This window comes from Mytilus edulis, chromosome 1, assembly GCF_963676685.1.
Source record: "Mytilus edulis chromosome 1, xbMytEdul2.2, whole genome shotgun sequence".
In the NCBI taxonomy this organism is placed as follows: domain Eukaryota; kingdom Metazoa; phylum Mollusca; class Bivalvia; order Mytilida; family Mytilidae; genus Mytilus; species Mytilus edulis.
In genome coordinates, this window is record NC_092344.1 from 125,133,561 (window position 1) to 125,148,624 (window position 15,064).

Sequence of the window (15,064 nt, forward strand, 5' to 3'; positions counted from 1 at the left end):
CACCATACTTCTGTTTGTCTCTCTGTCTCACAAGTGTTTTATTTTTAACTTAATTACTTTGTAGCAAATCTAATCTTTAAAAGTTGATGAATTCTCAAATTTTGATTATTTCTTACTGATTTTTCACTAGAAAAACTCAAACTTTTTTCTTTTGACAGCCCTATGCACTTGAGAGTTCTAATTGATATTTTATAAATAATAATTCAAGTTTTGGTTATGATACATGACTTTCTAATTATTTAACATTTTACATGATTTGGTGGAATTCTTATAGATGTATATTGTAATATTATTTAAACATTAATATATATTGTATTCAGTATTGTCATGTAGATGTTTATTGGTTGTTGGTTGTCTGGTTCATCATTTTATATTATAATTGTCGACTACTTGAGCTGCTTGCTTTCAGAAATGAAGAGGCTCTTTCTCTAATATTGTTTAACAGAAAGTCTGTTCAGATACAATCTTGACAGAAAAAATATTTGAAAAGCTTAAAAATTTAACTATTTTGAGTGGAGAAATATTAAATCACACTTGAAGCATGATATATAGAATCTATCCACTTACTGACCAATTTCATGGTTTGTTATTATTAAGCAGGACAGGGAAATGTGTCATCCAGTAAACCAAACACATCTGCATGTAACTAATGGTAACGGATCATGTGACAATATAATAACAAAGCACTAAAATGGGATGAATTTTTATTCATAGCACAAGTTCAAAATTTCAAAAATATGTAATTAAAACTCACTTCATTGATTGAATCAGCCCATAATATGATTAACAAGGAGTTAACTGTGTTGTAGTAAAAAATACAATTAATTCACCTACATGTTTTATTTTATTGATACCTTGTTTTAAATCTGTTTATTACAATTTATTTTATAATACCTAGGTAACATTGATAGATTGTTCCACTTTTCTACTTTTCAATAGATGCTAAAATCCTATCTTAAGATTTTCTAATTAAGACAGTTGATATTGTGTCAAAATTTAAAAGTACATTAAAAACTTAATTCTTTGTCATATCTCCCAGACTTAGCTTCTTGAAGCATACGACTACAAATTAATAGCAGCATCCATGCTTTAATCAGATACAAAGTTGAAGTCTAAGTAGTTTAAAGAATCTTCGTTGAAGCATTGAGATAGAATCTGTAGCAGATCAGGATGACGTTTTACATTTAATTGTTTTTAGCCAAACCCACCAGTATATTATAAAACTGGAGGAGCCGGAAATAGCTTACCATTAGGGAGTTACGAGGAATCCCGTAAGACTTTAGACGATCAGCGCCAACAAGAGTACAATCGATTTGTAACCCAGGTATCACTGCTAGATGGCGCCATTCGTCAACCTTTTAGTAGACGCTAACATCTTATATTTATTTGCAGCAGTTTATTTAATGAACACTTTACATATTACATTTTTGACACACTTATTTATATTTATATAATATTTGCACCATAATATTTCTCTTTTTTCAGTGAGTTCCTGCACAATACCTGTTTTATTTATATCCATGCAACATGTGTGTTTACCTTATTCTAAACCCATGCAGCATGTTTGTTTAACCTATTCATTATTAACATGTCTTTGGTTCTTTACTACAGTGAGTTCTCGGCTTTATTTCCAACTGCATATTATGATGAGGATGGCTTCAGTTTCTTGATATACTGCTGCTTAAGAAAGTTTGAGATACATTTACTGTTGTGAACTTGTCCATAAACAATTATTAATCTGCGTTCAATAAAAGAACAATGCTTAAACTGATGACTCTGCATTCCTAAGACCCTTTCAGAAAGTCTCAAAAAGCTAATGACAAACTGGCATTTTACACTTTGCAATTTAATTTATACATTTTAAATTAAATCTTTGAATTCTTGAATATTAACTGCTTCTTTGTTGGATATCTTGTTTATGAAACACGGAGATGTGGGGTATATAAGACATTTTAGAAGTGAATAGAATTGGTACCAACATCATTTATATGTGACTTTATGTGTGTTTGTCAGAAAGTTATACATTAGATGACACATGTATTTTTCAATCTTAACACTTTGTATGTGTTTGTCAAGAGGACTGATTATTAAGTTAAAGTATTGATGCCCAAATATTACCCATTAATAAATCCTATCAAAAGTGAAGTTGTTATTTGAATGTCACTGAATTCCATTTGGGTCTGTTTTTGTTCTGAGGTAATTCAATGAAGTCAAAAAGCTTGCTTTTAATTATACGTTATTCATTGCAGCCTTTCATATATTTTTTATTACTGAATTCGTATTAGATTATTTGGGTATACTTCATTTAACCTCATTACTAATATTGATTGACATGTATACAGGTGTATTTAAAACTTATATTTTCTATTTTGAATACTATGTTGGAGACCAATGAATGTGAATGGGTTCAGATAGGTTTTCATTGTTGACAGATTTAATTGCTTAAATAAAAGGCGGAATTTGTGTTCAACCGCATGTGTTCAGTTATGTCAGGTTTTACAGTGTAATTCGGGTATATTCCAGAAAAGGTTTGACTGTACTTTCATTCATGAATTCTAATGCTAAGTATAATTTTCACCTGATAAGATTTATTTTCCTTCTATTTATTTTTGATAAGATTTCTCTGTAAACAATGTCTTTTGTTATGGGTTTAAGGTTTATTTAGTGAAGAAAATAGCAATTAAAAGGCATAAGATTAATCAGTGAACCAGAGCAATCAATTTGTTGACAAACTATATAAATGTATTGAGTTCCGTCCTTTTGTCTCATTTAAAATAAAAAACAATACACCCGTATTTGTTGACGATTAAGGTTTGTTTGTTATTTATTGATAGCTACACATTGTGTTTATTGTTTTACATGTTTAGAAGTTTAAAGGATAATCTCAAAGGGCTATTATCATAATGATTTAGTATACACAATAGCCTGCTTTATTTGGCTTGTTTAATGCTTTTAAAGCTTATTCAAAATAACAAATATTTTTTTTAGGGTATAATTTGTAAGCTTTGATTTAAAAATAAATCTAGTTCCATTTTCATTTTTTTTACATTACAATTGAATGACTTTGAGATGTTCCTTAATTAGACACTGCAGTAAGGACCCGTGGTGACATTGAAAGTAATTGTTTGTAGCTAGAGGGTTTTGTTTTTGCAGTATATGTGATTTGGCTGTATGTTTTAGTGAAATGTGTTGGTACAGCTAAGTTTATCTCATCTTATCTGACACAAAAATAAGTGTCCTTGATTTATAGGTTTATATTACTTGTCAGATAAGTAAAGACTGGCTAAAAAGGTCTTATCTGGTGGTTAAGTATAAGTATTTTTTTTTACATTTAGGGATTCATTCATTAGAGTGTGTATAGGTGTATTTTTTAGTGTCTCTGTACTATAGAACTGGACCAACAAAACATGTTAATAGACCATTCTTAACAGTTATTTTATTGTTCTTGAGAATTTGGTTTTAATGTCATTAACTTTGATAGTTTCTGTTAAATTCATTCACAATATATACATATACCTGTGAAGATTTAGAATTCGTGACATATAATTTAGACACCTATCTTTTGCTGAAGAATGTAGGTTGTCCTGAGTTGACTATTGTTTATTTTTGTTGTTTGGTTACTGTGACTATTTTATTCATTGGGCAAAGAAAGATAACTCTTGTTAAACTACCAAGGAAAGTAACTCTTCTGAATATAACAGTGTGATGCTAGTTTATCATATGCATTGTACTTATAGCATTCATTAAATGTTTTATAGAAAAAAGACACAGAAAACAAAAGGAGAGAAGAATTGTACAGAAACTCTCAACAGAATTATAGACCTCCGCCTGAACCAGAAATGTATGATCACGGTCAGATAGCAAAAGACCTCAGAGAAGAACGACAAAAGGAATATAATGATTATCTCGTAAGTTTTCTTACTTATTCACAATGTCACTTAGAATAAGTGGAATGATTTGTTGGGATAAGGAAAATATAAACACAATTGTTTCTGAGAAGACAAGATGGTTAAACATCTATTTTTCCTTATTTTATTTGTAACAGTTAAATTATTTTTTTATAAAATGTTACAAATGTGGTTAATATAAGTAAAATTTTAATACATATTTAGATATGAAATAGAGTTGTACCTGATCTAAAATGAATACATAAAGAAAAGTTGGTTTATTATTTTGTGCCTGTTATTTTTAGTACAGATATTTTAGTAGAAAAGTCTTTCAAGCAATCATGGGAAACATTGAAGGCAGCATTTCTAAACTGCTCTTCATCAATTTATTAAGCATTAAATATAAAGTGTTTGAAATTTTAGAATACCATAATAAGACAATAATAATACATCAGTTAAATTAATAATTAATAAAATTCTGAACAAATTTAATTAATATCAATAACAATTGACTGGAAAATTATATATCAACATTCTGAAACGCTATAAAAACCATAGGAAAAGCTAAAGGGTGAAAATCAGAAAATAACAGTTGGGATGACATATTGAGTAAAGGGAATTCATATGTTATGTGCATGCAGTAGAATAGCATATAAAGCTAGACAGCTGATTCAGCCTAATGTGCTTATTTATAGTGCAAGTATTTTTTTTACATTTAAACTTTTTCATTTAAAATACTTGTTAATATATTTTCTTTCATTCAACAAATTTAGTTTTCATGTTGATTTTAGTCACAGCATATTTGCTTGTATTTTCTTAGTGGTTCTATGATAACAAGATTTGCATTCTTCTAAAAATCTAGTATTGAAGGGGGAATATGAATTAAAAAGAGGAGATTTGAGGGTTTGCTGCTCTGATACAGCAATCAAACAATATACATTTGAAACATATTAAAGTACACCACAGAAATAGAATAGAAAGGCAGAAATTTGCTATGTATAAGATGTTGACCTGGAAAGAAGTTGTAATTGAGTTTAAATGACATAATCTGAAATAAGGGAGATAATTTTAAATTTTTACAGAAAAACAAAGGTAACTTGCATGTGTCAGTCATGTTCTGTATGATGCTGCATGCATTCTGTCTGTTATCAAGTCTTAACAAAAGTTGACATATAATCACATCATAAATATACACATTTTCACATGAATGTTGCATGGTCACTCTGCAATAATTGAAATAGAATTTGAGTATTTAGGTATTAAGATAAACTTGTCATTCATAAAGGAAAAAAATATGAAGATTTTTTGTTATTTTTGATAAGTTCATGATATGGTATAAATTGATGTTTTCCTACATTATTTAAAAGGAACCTCCCAGCAAGGGATTTACACACCATGAAGATAGAAAGAAAATGCTTTCTCAAGAGCGAAATAATGAATATAATGAATTTCTTGAGAAGAAGGTATAGACAAATGGTGTATTTTGACATGTGATGGTTTATTTGTTTCACTTTTTGGTATTGCACATTGTAGCATAAGTATGACTTGGTGAGAGTTATTCCAAGTTTTATTTAGTTATTGTAGCTGATGTAATTCAATGTTTGTAGACAGGTTGATATAAAAGTCATAACAATTATGTTGATGGGTAATCAAGAGGTACAGGGTTCTTTTTCATTGACAGTTAAGAAGGATTATTAACTTACCCAAAATAATCAACCTAGAAAATAAAGGCAGATTGTAGGGTTTTTAATGTGTATTCTTTTAGATGTTGTAAACAGCATTTTTTGTCTACAGGCATACTATGATTTGCATTTAAATTTTGTTACGCCTGTGGTATACCCTGTTGTGTAATATAAATAATGACACATATTTTAACAAACATGTTTTGATATGAATTTGAACAAAAATATGAACATAGAACATAAGACATATCTCAATGCTCACTATTGTTTTTCACACCCAGATATAAAGCTCTCAACTACACACAAAATAATAAACAAATAGTCCTTTTATTTCAGCTGCACCATGTTATACACATCATGCTTTCAGTTTAAGTTTTTAGATTGTGTTAGACAAATATGCTTTAGTTAAAGTTGCAGATTGATATAGCGTTAAACAAGTTTTGCTACAGTTGTAGTTGTAGCTTGTGATTAAGGCAAACACATTTGGCATGATTTTGTGTTATAATCCTAGATCATTACATTTTGTGTTTTGGCTTCTGCTTCAAGTCATGTTTCAAACTTGGCATTATTTTAAGTTACAGTTGCTGCATGAAGTCATGTTTTAGTTTCAGCTTGTTGTCATTTATCACCATGTTTAAGCTGCAGCTTGTCATGTTTAAGCAGTTTGTATTTGTGTTTTTGAGTAGTATGGTGTAATGTATTAGATGCAAACTGTTTTCATTTTTTAGCTTCAGCTTATTGTCATTTGTCACCATGTTTTAGCCGCAGTTTGTCATGTTTAATCTTCAGTTTCTTGTCATGTTTTGACTGCAACATGCCATGTTTTAGCCACAGCTTGTCATGTATAGCAGCAGTTTGTTGACATGTTTTGACTGCAACATGCCATGTTTTAGCCACAGCTTGTCATGTTTTAGCCGCAGCTTGTTATGTTTAAGCAGCAGTTTGTTGACATGTTTTTGTGAAGTATAATGGCATGTTTTGGATGCAAATGGTTGTCATGTTAAAGCTGTGGCTTGTTGCCATATTTTAGATTCAGCTTGCTATGTTTTAGATTCAGCTTGGTGTCATATTTCTGTTCCAGCTTGTAAATTATTGATTCAGTTTGTCCTCATATTTCAGCTTCAGTGTGTTCTAATGTTTTATCTGCAGCTTGTTGTTATGTTTTTTTGTCCAGGTTGTTTGTCATGTTTAAGCTGCAGCTTTGTTATTGTTTAAGGCAGCATGTTGTCATGATTAATGTACAAGTTGTTGTCATGTTTTGAACATCATCTTGTCTTATTAAGCTATAGCTTGTCATATTTCAGATGCAGCATGTGCCGGGTTTTATCATGCTGCTTGTTGTCATGTTTTATCTTCAGCTTGTTGTCATGATTTATCTTTAGTTTGTTCTCATGTTTTATCTACAGCTTATTTTCATGTTTTAGCTTGAGCTTGTCATGTTTTTGCTGCAGCTTGTTTTCCTGTTTTATCTGCACCTTTGTTGTCATGTTTTAGCTGCCACTTTTCATATTATAAGCTACAGATGTGGTCATTATTATCATGCAGCTTGTCTTATTTTAGGAGCATCTTTTTAATGTTTTAAGCTGTATCATGTTAGCAAAATTTAGGTACAAGTTTTGATTGCAGTTTGTCGTCCTTTTAAGATGTAGCTAGTTGTAATTTTTTCCCTGTAGCTTGTTCTCATGTTTCAATTGTCATATTTAAGTGACAGCTTGTTGTCATGCTTATGCTGCAACTTGTAGTCATGTTGTTATCATATTTTAATTTCTGGTTGTTGTTATTTTTAGCTGCAATTTAAAGTGATGTTTTAGATGCAACTTTTATTTACGTTTTAGCTGCAGCTTGTTGCCATGTTTTAGCTTAAGCATATTGTCATGTTTAAGTCATAGCTTATGATGTTAAAGTTAGAGCTTGTTATGTTTATGTCAGAGCTTGTCATGTTTAAGTCGGGCTTATCATGTTTAAGTCAGAGCTTGTTAAGTTTAAGCTAAAGGATTTTGTCATGTTTTAATTGCAGCTTAATGTTCTGTTAAAGTTGTGGCTTTGGTAATGTTTTGTTTTATCTGCAGCTTGTTTCCATGTGTTAGCTGAAGTTTAGTGTCATGTTAAAGCTACAAGTAGTTGTCATGTTTAGAACAGTCTGTCAAGTTTTAGTCAGTCTGAGTGTCATGTTTGTCATATCTTAGCTGTTGATTTCATGTGTAAGAATTAGTTTGTCATTTTCAGGTTCATTTAAAAATAAGAAGATGCTGTGTGATTGCCAATGAGAAAAATCTCCACCAAAGACCAAATGACATAGAAGTTTACAACTATATGTCACCATAGGGCTTCAGCAATGTGCTTGTTTCATGTTTTACTTGCAGCTTGTTGTCACATTTCAGCAGCAACTTTTTGACAGTTTAAGTTTCAGCTTGTTGTTCTTATTAAACTGCAGCGTGTCAGGTTTTAGCTGCAACTTGACAGGTTTTTATACATTCATGTTGAAGACCATGCTTGGCGTTTTTTAAGCTGCAGCCTGCAGTTTCTTTGTTATGTTTTTTCAGCATGTTTTTCTGATGTAACTGCAGCTTGATATGTTATACATGCATTTAGTAGTGCTATCATAGTAAATCATTTAATTTTGATTTTTTTATTAAACGTGTACTTTTATATAATACAGCTTGCTATAAGACCATACAAGTCGTCTGTTCTAGACCATTTTAAGGACTAGGTCATCAAATTAATTTGTTTACCCTTTAATTATTATATTTCTTTTTTCATATTTGTCAGTAAGCAGATAAATAGCATTATGCCTGTTTTTCAAATACATCCATCATAAATAATGAGGGTCATTAGAACATAATGATAAGTTCTTCTGCTGAACAGAGCTTATAATAGTACATTTTCAAATTAATTATTTCAAGTCATTTAAAAAATAAATTTTGTCATTATATTTTGCCATTGAATTTGGCTAGTTCAATTGTGTGTGTGTTGGTTTTATTCATTTGATGCTTGATGAATATAAATAAACTACTATGGTGTGAGATTAGGCTTTACTCTTTATTATTTTTTTTTAAGCCATTCAATAATATAAGATCTTGACAAGACTGGGATGGCCAATGTTTTCTTGGGAATTGGTAAACTTTACAAAGTTTTAAAAGATCTATTAACAAAAAATTCCAAACTTGAAGGTAAATTCAAAAAGGGGGGAGTCGATAATACTTGACAAATCATGCAAACAGTGACTAAACTTTATTAGGCAATTTTTTTAGTAAAACAAGTAAAATTAAGAAATAATTCATGGGGGCTTGAATATATCGTGATTTTACCACGGGTTGGCCCTTTATGACAAATATTTTACCCCTGAGCGATAGCGAGGGGTAAAATATCGACATAAAGGGACAACCCGTGGTAAAATCTAGATATATTCAAGCCCCCATGAATTATTTCGATTCTGATAGGACACATACGGCAATTCTTTTGGATTGAAGCGCTCTAGGTGTAGGCAAATATTTGCCGTTCCCATAAATAAACGCACTAATAAACTAGCGTAAAAGAACGGAGCAAACTGCATTAGTGACATGCTTAAACTATTTAAAATAATGTATTTAGACAGTTTTGGATGAATTTGAATGATAATTTATTTATATGTCTTATATGATGTACAATAAGGGGCTTTTGCCACATTTTAGCATCATTTGCGTATGTTTCCTTGTGATGATTTTCGGATTCACAAGCGTGTATTTTCCCGTAAAATGCTTACATTCTAACGTCATTGTTCTATGACGTCGGGTATCTCATTCATAAAAAAGCATATGACGTGGGAGTACAATCGGAACAGCACTGGCAATATATTCATATTTTACCACGGGTGTGTACTCAAAGCGTTTGAAGGACGTCATGTTAGAATTCTGGATTTACCATATATGTAGCTCAATGAGGGGGACACTGGCCTCCTTGGCCTCCTAAATCCGACTCTGCTGATTGTTAAATAATTTTTTAATTGTGCCTACTTTTTGGAATTGGAATTAAGATTTAAGAAATGAAAGGAATGTTCATAGGTTGAAAATATTTTTAATATCACTGTTGTTTGAATCTGTCCTTTTTAAATCAAATAAGTTATATTTATGTTATAACAAGAAAAGATGGAAATTTATGGTAGTTTCTTTTTTAAAAACTATCATGTAGTTTACATTTTACTTTTAATACAATATACTGATGTAAGCTTAACAAATGCTATAGGTAGTCAATCTATAAATAGTGTAGACCAATTATAAACGAAGACCTACATTACAAACATATAATCTTAAATTGAGGACTAATTTGTTAGAACTTTCCTAACAGAAACAGAAAATATCCGAGGAACACTCTCGTATCAAACACCGCCATCGATACACACCAGCTGGTGGGCTAGCTATAGGGCAGTACGACCTTCAAAGGAAAAGACTTAGAGATGAGCTCAGTCGTGATTACAAACAGTCTTTACTCAAGGTAATTGCTGAATCAATGTAAATCATATAAAAAAAACAGCTAATTGATTTCAATTAATTACCTCGTTGTTTTCTAAAATTAAAAATGTTAATGACTTATTTTTCTGTTTTTTTAAAAATTCTAACCAAGTAGGATTTTTTTGCTCATTATTTCTATTTTGATCACTTTGAAGTCTTTTATTAACACAGTAGATCTTGTTTTTACATTTAGTTGTGTTAACCCTCTTGTTTTACAGTTAGATATTTTAACCCCCCTTTTTTACAGTTAGATATTTTAACCCCATTTTTTCACATTTTGTTCTCACACTTTTAGCAAAGACAGGATCAGTTGGTATTTAGGGCAAAGGAATTTCAACTGGATTCAGCCCCTGAATATCTGGGCAACTTAACCGAGGAGAGACCTCTTGTAGGCTCTCCACGACTCTCTTATGAGATTCCGAAATATCAGGTATTCATTGCATGAGTCTTTGTGATTCTTAGTCATTCTGCTATGGTCCTAGTTATATGGTAGTTATAGACCTCCAGACTGGTCCCTTAGTCACATAATAGTGGTCTAGTGGGGATATATCATATAAAAATATATAACATATACAAATCCTAGGCAAACTGGTTTCCAGAAAGTCTAACTGTCTTAGTAGGGAGCTAAGTCTGAGCTCATTATAGTGGAACTATATATTCGTAGAGGTTTTTGGGCTTCAGTAATTAAATAAGTTTTTATTAACATTAAAAAGCTAGGTCATTTTTTCGTACAACTAATTTTTGCTCCATGATTTGTCAATGAAAGAGTAAATTATTATATACTGTCTTTTATTTACTTAATTTAAAAAAAATTAACTAAGATATAAATTCTCAAACTACGTTGTAGAACACAAGTTTTCATGAAGCTGTGCATTTTCTATTCTTTGGGAGTAACTAAAAGAATAATGTCTTGATCTGTTCTGTTCTAATATAGTAAAGTTCATTATAACAGGGACCATCTGGAGTCTTGAGTTGTTGTAATTTCTAATAGTATCAACAAATTTAACCTTTATTTAGAACCTGTTTAAATTGTAGCAGTAGGTTAACTGTTAGTCCAGTTTAAATATTAGCTGTAGTTTTTTTAACAAGATATTAATGCCATGGATACATACTGAATATAATGTTATTCATAATTTTAGAGTAACTGCTAAGAATAACTTTAGTAAAATATGTTAGTGTTAAGTGTATTTTGTAAGACAGTTTGATCTTATTTGAGATGTTGTCTGTAAATATGTGTAAATGAATGCATGTATAACATATCTATCTGCTGTATCTAGTTAACTCTGGTTTATATACATTGTATGTGTAAAAGTGTGATACTATTATATTATGAAATGCTTAGAAGCTTGTAACACATTTATATCTACACGCATGGAGTTTAGAACACTATAGCACATTTTATGGACTAATTTGTTTGTATGAAGGTTCACTAACCTAATTTTTCAGATAGATTAAGAATATACACTGGATTTGCCTCAATCTCCAGGTTTATATGGGGGCAGCCATCTTGTATATTTTGCTAATTTTTATTCTGTATCAAATGATTTTAAATTGAAATAAGCATAATTATCCTTGAAAATACATCTGAAACTTATTCTTTAAGATATATTAAGAATTTCATTACAAATTGCAATTTCATTCAAACTTCAAAGAAAATTTATGATGTAACAGGGGAGATAACTTTCATTGTTCAATAGACTTGGAATTTATTGATTAGTACATTTTGTTCTCCTTTCTATTTTGTAATTGATGGGGAAACTGTTTAACCTATTTAGTAGTATTCTAAAATTCAATGATCATGATAGCCCTGACATCTGATTACAAAGGGGGAACAGGGATAATAAGTGTCAGCCTGTAACACATACCATGAAAAGATAAGGACCAGAATTGTTCCAGAACAAAAACGAATATAGTCGTTTAGTTTTCTTCAGATACTTTGATGAATAAATGGTGTCTTGCTTAACAATGATTAATATCCAAGTTGCATGTTGAACAGAAGTTGGTTTTTTTCTAAATCTTTTCGAGTACTATGTATTTCTTTTCTCAACATCAAGAGAGAAAGATTGAATAATTAATGTTTGTCTGTTGTTAACTACTTATATCATTTTAACTCTACTAAATGTTGTGTCTATTTAACTGTTTGAAATTTAACATCTAATTTTACATTAGAGAGAACAGGAAATTCACACCAGACGACAAATGCCACCCACTCCACCTGGTGGTCTGAATATTGCCACAGAACAAGAAAGAAAAAGGGTGGAAGATATAAAGAAAACAATGTACAGAGATGAACTCTTAAAGGTTAATTTCTCGTTATAAATTTCAAGCTCATAATGACCATGACCTTGAGTAATCTAAGTTCATAATGTGACCTTGAGTAATCTAAGTTCATAATGAACTTGACCTTTAGTATTCTAAGTTCATAATGAACTTGACCTTTAGTATTCTAAGTTCATAATGAACTTGTCCTTTAGAAATCTAAGTTCATAATGAATATGACCTTCAGTTATCTAAGTTCATAATGAACATGACCCTGAACCTGATATGGTAAAGATGTGAGAAGCTGTGGCATTTGTTTTACAGTTTCATGTATACTTTCATACTTGTACTTTCATGTAGCAAGTTTTTCTAATTGTTTTCGCTATCAACTAATGTTGTGTAGTGAATGTTTTAATGAACAGATTTTGTAAATGTATATATGTGTGTTTGTTGATTTTTGTTAAAAAAAATAATAGCTTTGTGTTTTGCAGTGAATAGTAACAATTTAATTTTTTATTTATAATTGCATTATTATATCAGATAATTAATTCGTCCATTTTTAATCTTCATATTTGTAGCAACAAAAAGAACAGTTATATAACAGAGCAACACAGCAAGGGGAAGTCTCTGTAATCAACAGAACATCTCCCACTCAGGCTCCTCCTAACCAGATCTCTCCTAGAGGTAGACCACCTCCACATCCAGACTCAGGTAGACGGAGAGGACCACCACCTCAGAATGACAGAATGCAGGTGGGTTTTATATCTTAGCTAATCATAGTTAATGTGACAAGGTTTAGAATGCTGTTACTTCAGTAATAAAAAATATATATATACTAGAAGAGCTAGAGAGAAAAGAAACAGTTTTATATTTAAAACATAAAACTTGCAGTTGGGATGCTGCATTATAGAAATATTAAAATTATCCAAGAATAGAGATAACAGGGTTATTTCCCTTGTCTGTACCTAACTTGATGGTCAGAGGTATCCAAGAATAGAGATAACAGGGTTATTTCCCTTGTCTGTACCTAACTTGATGGTCAGATGTATCCAAGAATAGAGATAACAGGGTTATTTCCCTTGTCTGTACCTAACTTGATGGTCAGAGGTATCCAAGAATGGTGATAACAGGGTTATTTCCCTTGTCTGTACCTAACTTGATGGTCAGAGGTATCCAAGAATAGAGATAACAGGGTTATTTCCCTTGTCTGTACCTAACTTGATGGTCAGAGGTATCCAAGAATAGAGATAACAGGGTTATTTCTCTTGTCTGTACCTAACTTGATGGTCAGATGTATCCAAGAATAGAGATAACAGGGTTATTTCCCTTGTCTGTACCTAACTTGATGGTCAGATGTATCCAAGAATAGAGATAACAGGGTTATTTCCCTTGTCTGTACCTAACTTGATGGTCAGATGTATCCAAGAATAGAGATAACAGGGTTATTTCCCTTGTCTGTACCTAACTTGATGGTCAGAGGTATCCAAGAATAGAGATAACAGGGTTATTTCCCTTGTCTGTACCTAACTTGATGGTCAGAGGTATCCAAGAATAGAGATAACAGGGTTATTTCCCTTGTCTGTACATAACTTGATGGTCAGAGGTATCCAAGAATAGAGATAACAGGGTTATTTCCCTTGTCTGTACATAACTTGATGGTCAGAGGTATCCAAGAATAGAGATAACAGGGTTATTTCCCTTGTCTGTACCTAACTTGATGGTCAGAGGTATCCAAGAATGGAGATAACATGGTTATTTCCCTTGTCTGTACCTAACTTGATGGTCAGAGGTATCCAAGAATAGAGATAACAGGGTTATTTCTCTTGTCTGTACCTAACTTGATGGTCAGAGGTATCCAAGAATAGAGATAACATGGTTATTTCTCTTGTCTGTACCTAACTTGATGGTCAGATGTATCCAAGAATGGAGATAACAGGGTTATTTCCCTTGTCTGGACCTAACTTGATGGTCAGAGGTATCCAAGAATGGTGATAACAGGGTTATTTCCCTTGTCTGTACCTAACTTGATGGTCAGATGTATCCAAGAATGGAGATAACAGGGTTATTTCCCTTGTCTGTACCTAACTTGATGGTCAGAGGTATCCAAGAATAGAGATAACATGGTTATTTCTCTTGTCTGTACCTAACTTGATGGTCAGAGGTATCCAAGAATAGAGATAACATGGTTATTTCTCTTGTCTGTACCTAACTTGATGGTCAGATGTATCCAAGAATGGAGATAACAGGGTTATTTCCCTTGTCTGGACCTAATTTGATGGTCAGAGGTATCCAAGAATAGAGATAACAGGGTTATTTCCCTTGTCTGGACCTAACTTGATGGTCAGAGGTATCCAAGAATAGAGATAACAGGGTTATTTCCCTTGTCTGTACCTAACTTGATGGTCAGAGGTATCCAAGAATAGAGATAACAGGGTTATTTCCCTTGTCTGTACCTAACTTGATGGTCAGAGGTATCCAAGAATGGAGATAACAGGGTTATTTCCCTTGTCTGTACCTAACTTGATGGTCAGAGGTATCCAAGAATAGAGATAACAGGGTTATTTCCCTTGTCTGTACATAACTTGATGGTCAGAGGTATCCAAGAATAGCATAGATGCCAACCATTACGATTTTTCCGTAGTTTTTCCGATTTTGCGATAAAAACTACGCTATTACGGTCAAAGTAGTATAGTTACGGATTCCCAATCATCGACGTTCAATTTTGTAAAACGCGGATTTTTATCATTAC

At 31.7% G+C, this 15,064-nt stretch overlaps 1 protein-coding gene across 50 annotated transcripts in view; it reads left to right on the forward strand.

Moving 5' to 3' along the window:
- LOC139505616 (trichohyalin-like) overlaps positions 1-15,064 on the forward strand; it is a 69,842-nt gene that overhangs the window by 8,393 nt on the left and 46,385 nt on the right. For 28 of the 50 annotated variants that reach the window (XM_071295226.1, XM_071295253.1, XM_071295110.1 and 25 more), the window contains 6 exons: positions 1,199-1,324; positions 3,759-3,908; positions 9,893-10,039; positions 10,352-10,486; positions 12,226-12,357; positions 12,894-13,067. In XM_071295226.1, coding sequence (XP_071151327.1) covers positions 1,199-1,324; positions 3,759-3,908; positions 9,893-10,039; positions 10,352-10,486; positions 12,226-12,357; positions 12,894-13,067 — 864 coding nt within the window. Of the gene's footprint in view, positions 1-1,198; positions 1,325-3,758; positions 3,909-5,254; positions 5,351-9,892; positions 10,040-10,351; positions 10,487-12,225; positions 12,358-12,893; positions 13,068-15,064 lie in introns of all 50 variants that reach the window. The other 22 variants (XM_071295197.1, XM_071295221.1, XM_071295299.1 and 19 more) reach the window with 10 other exon arrangements.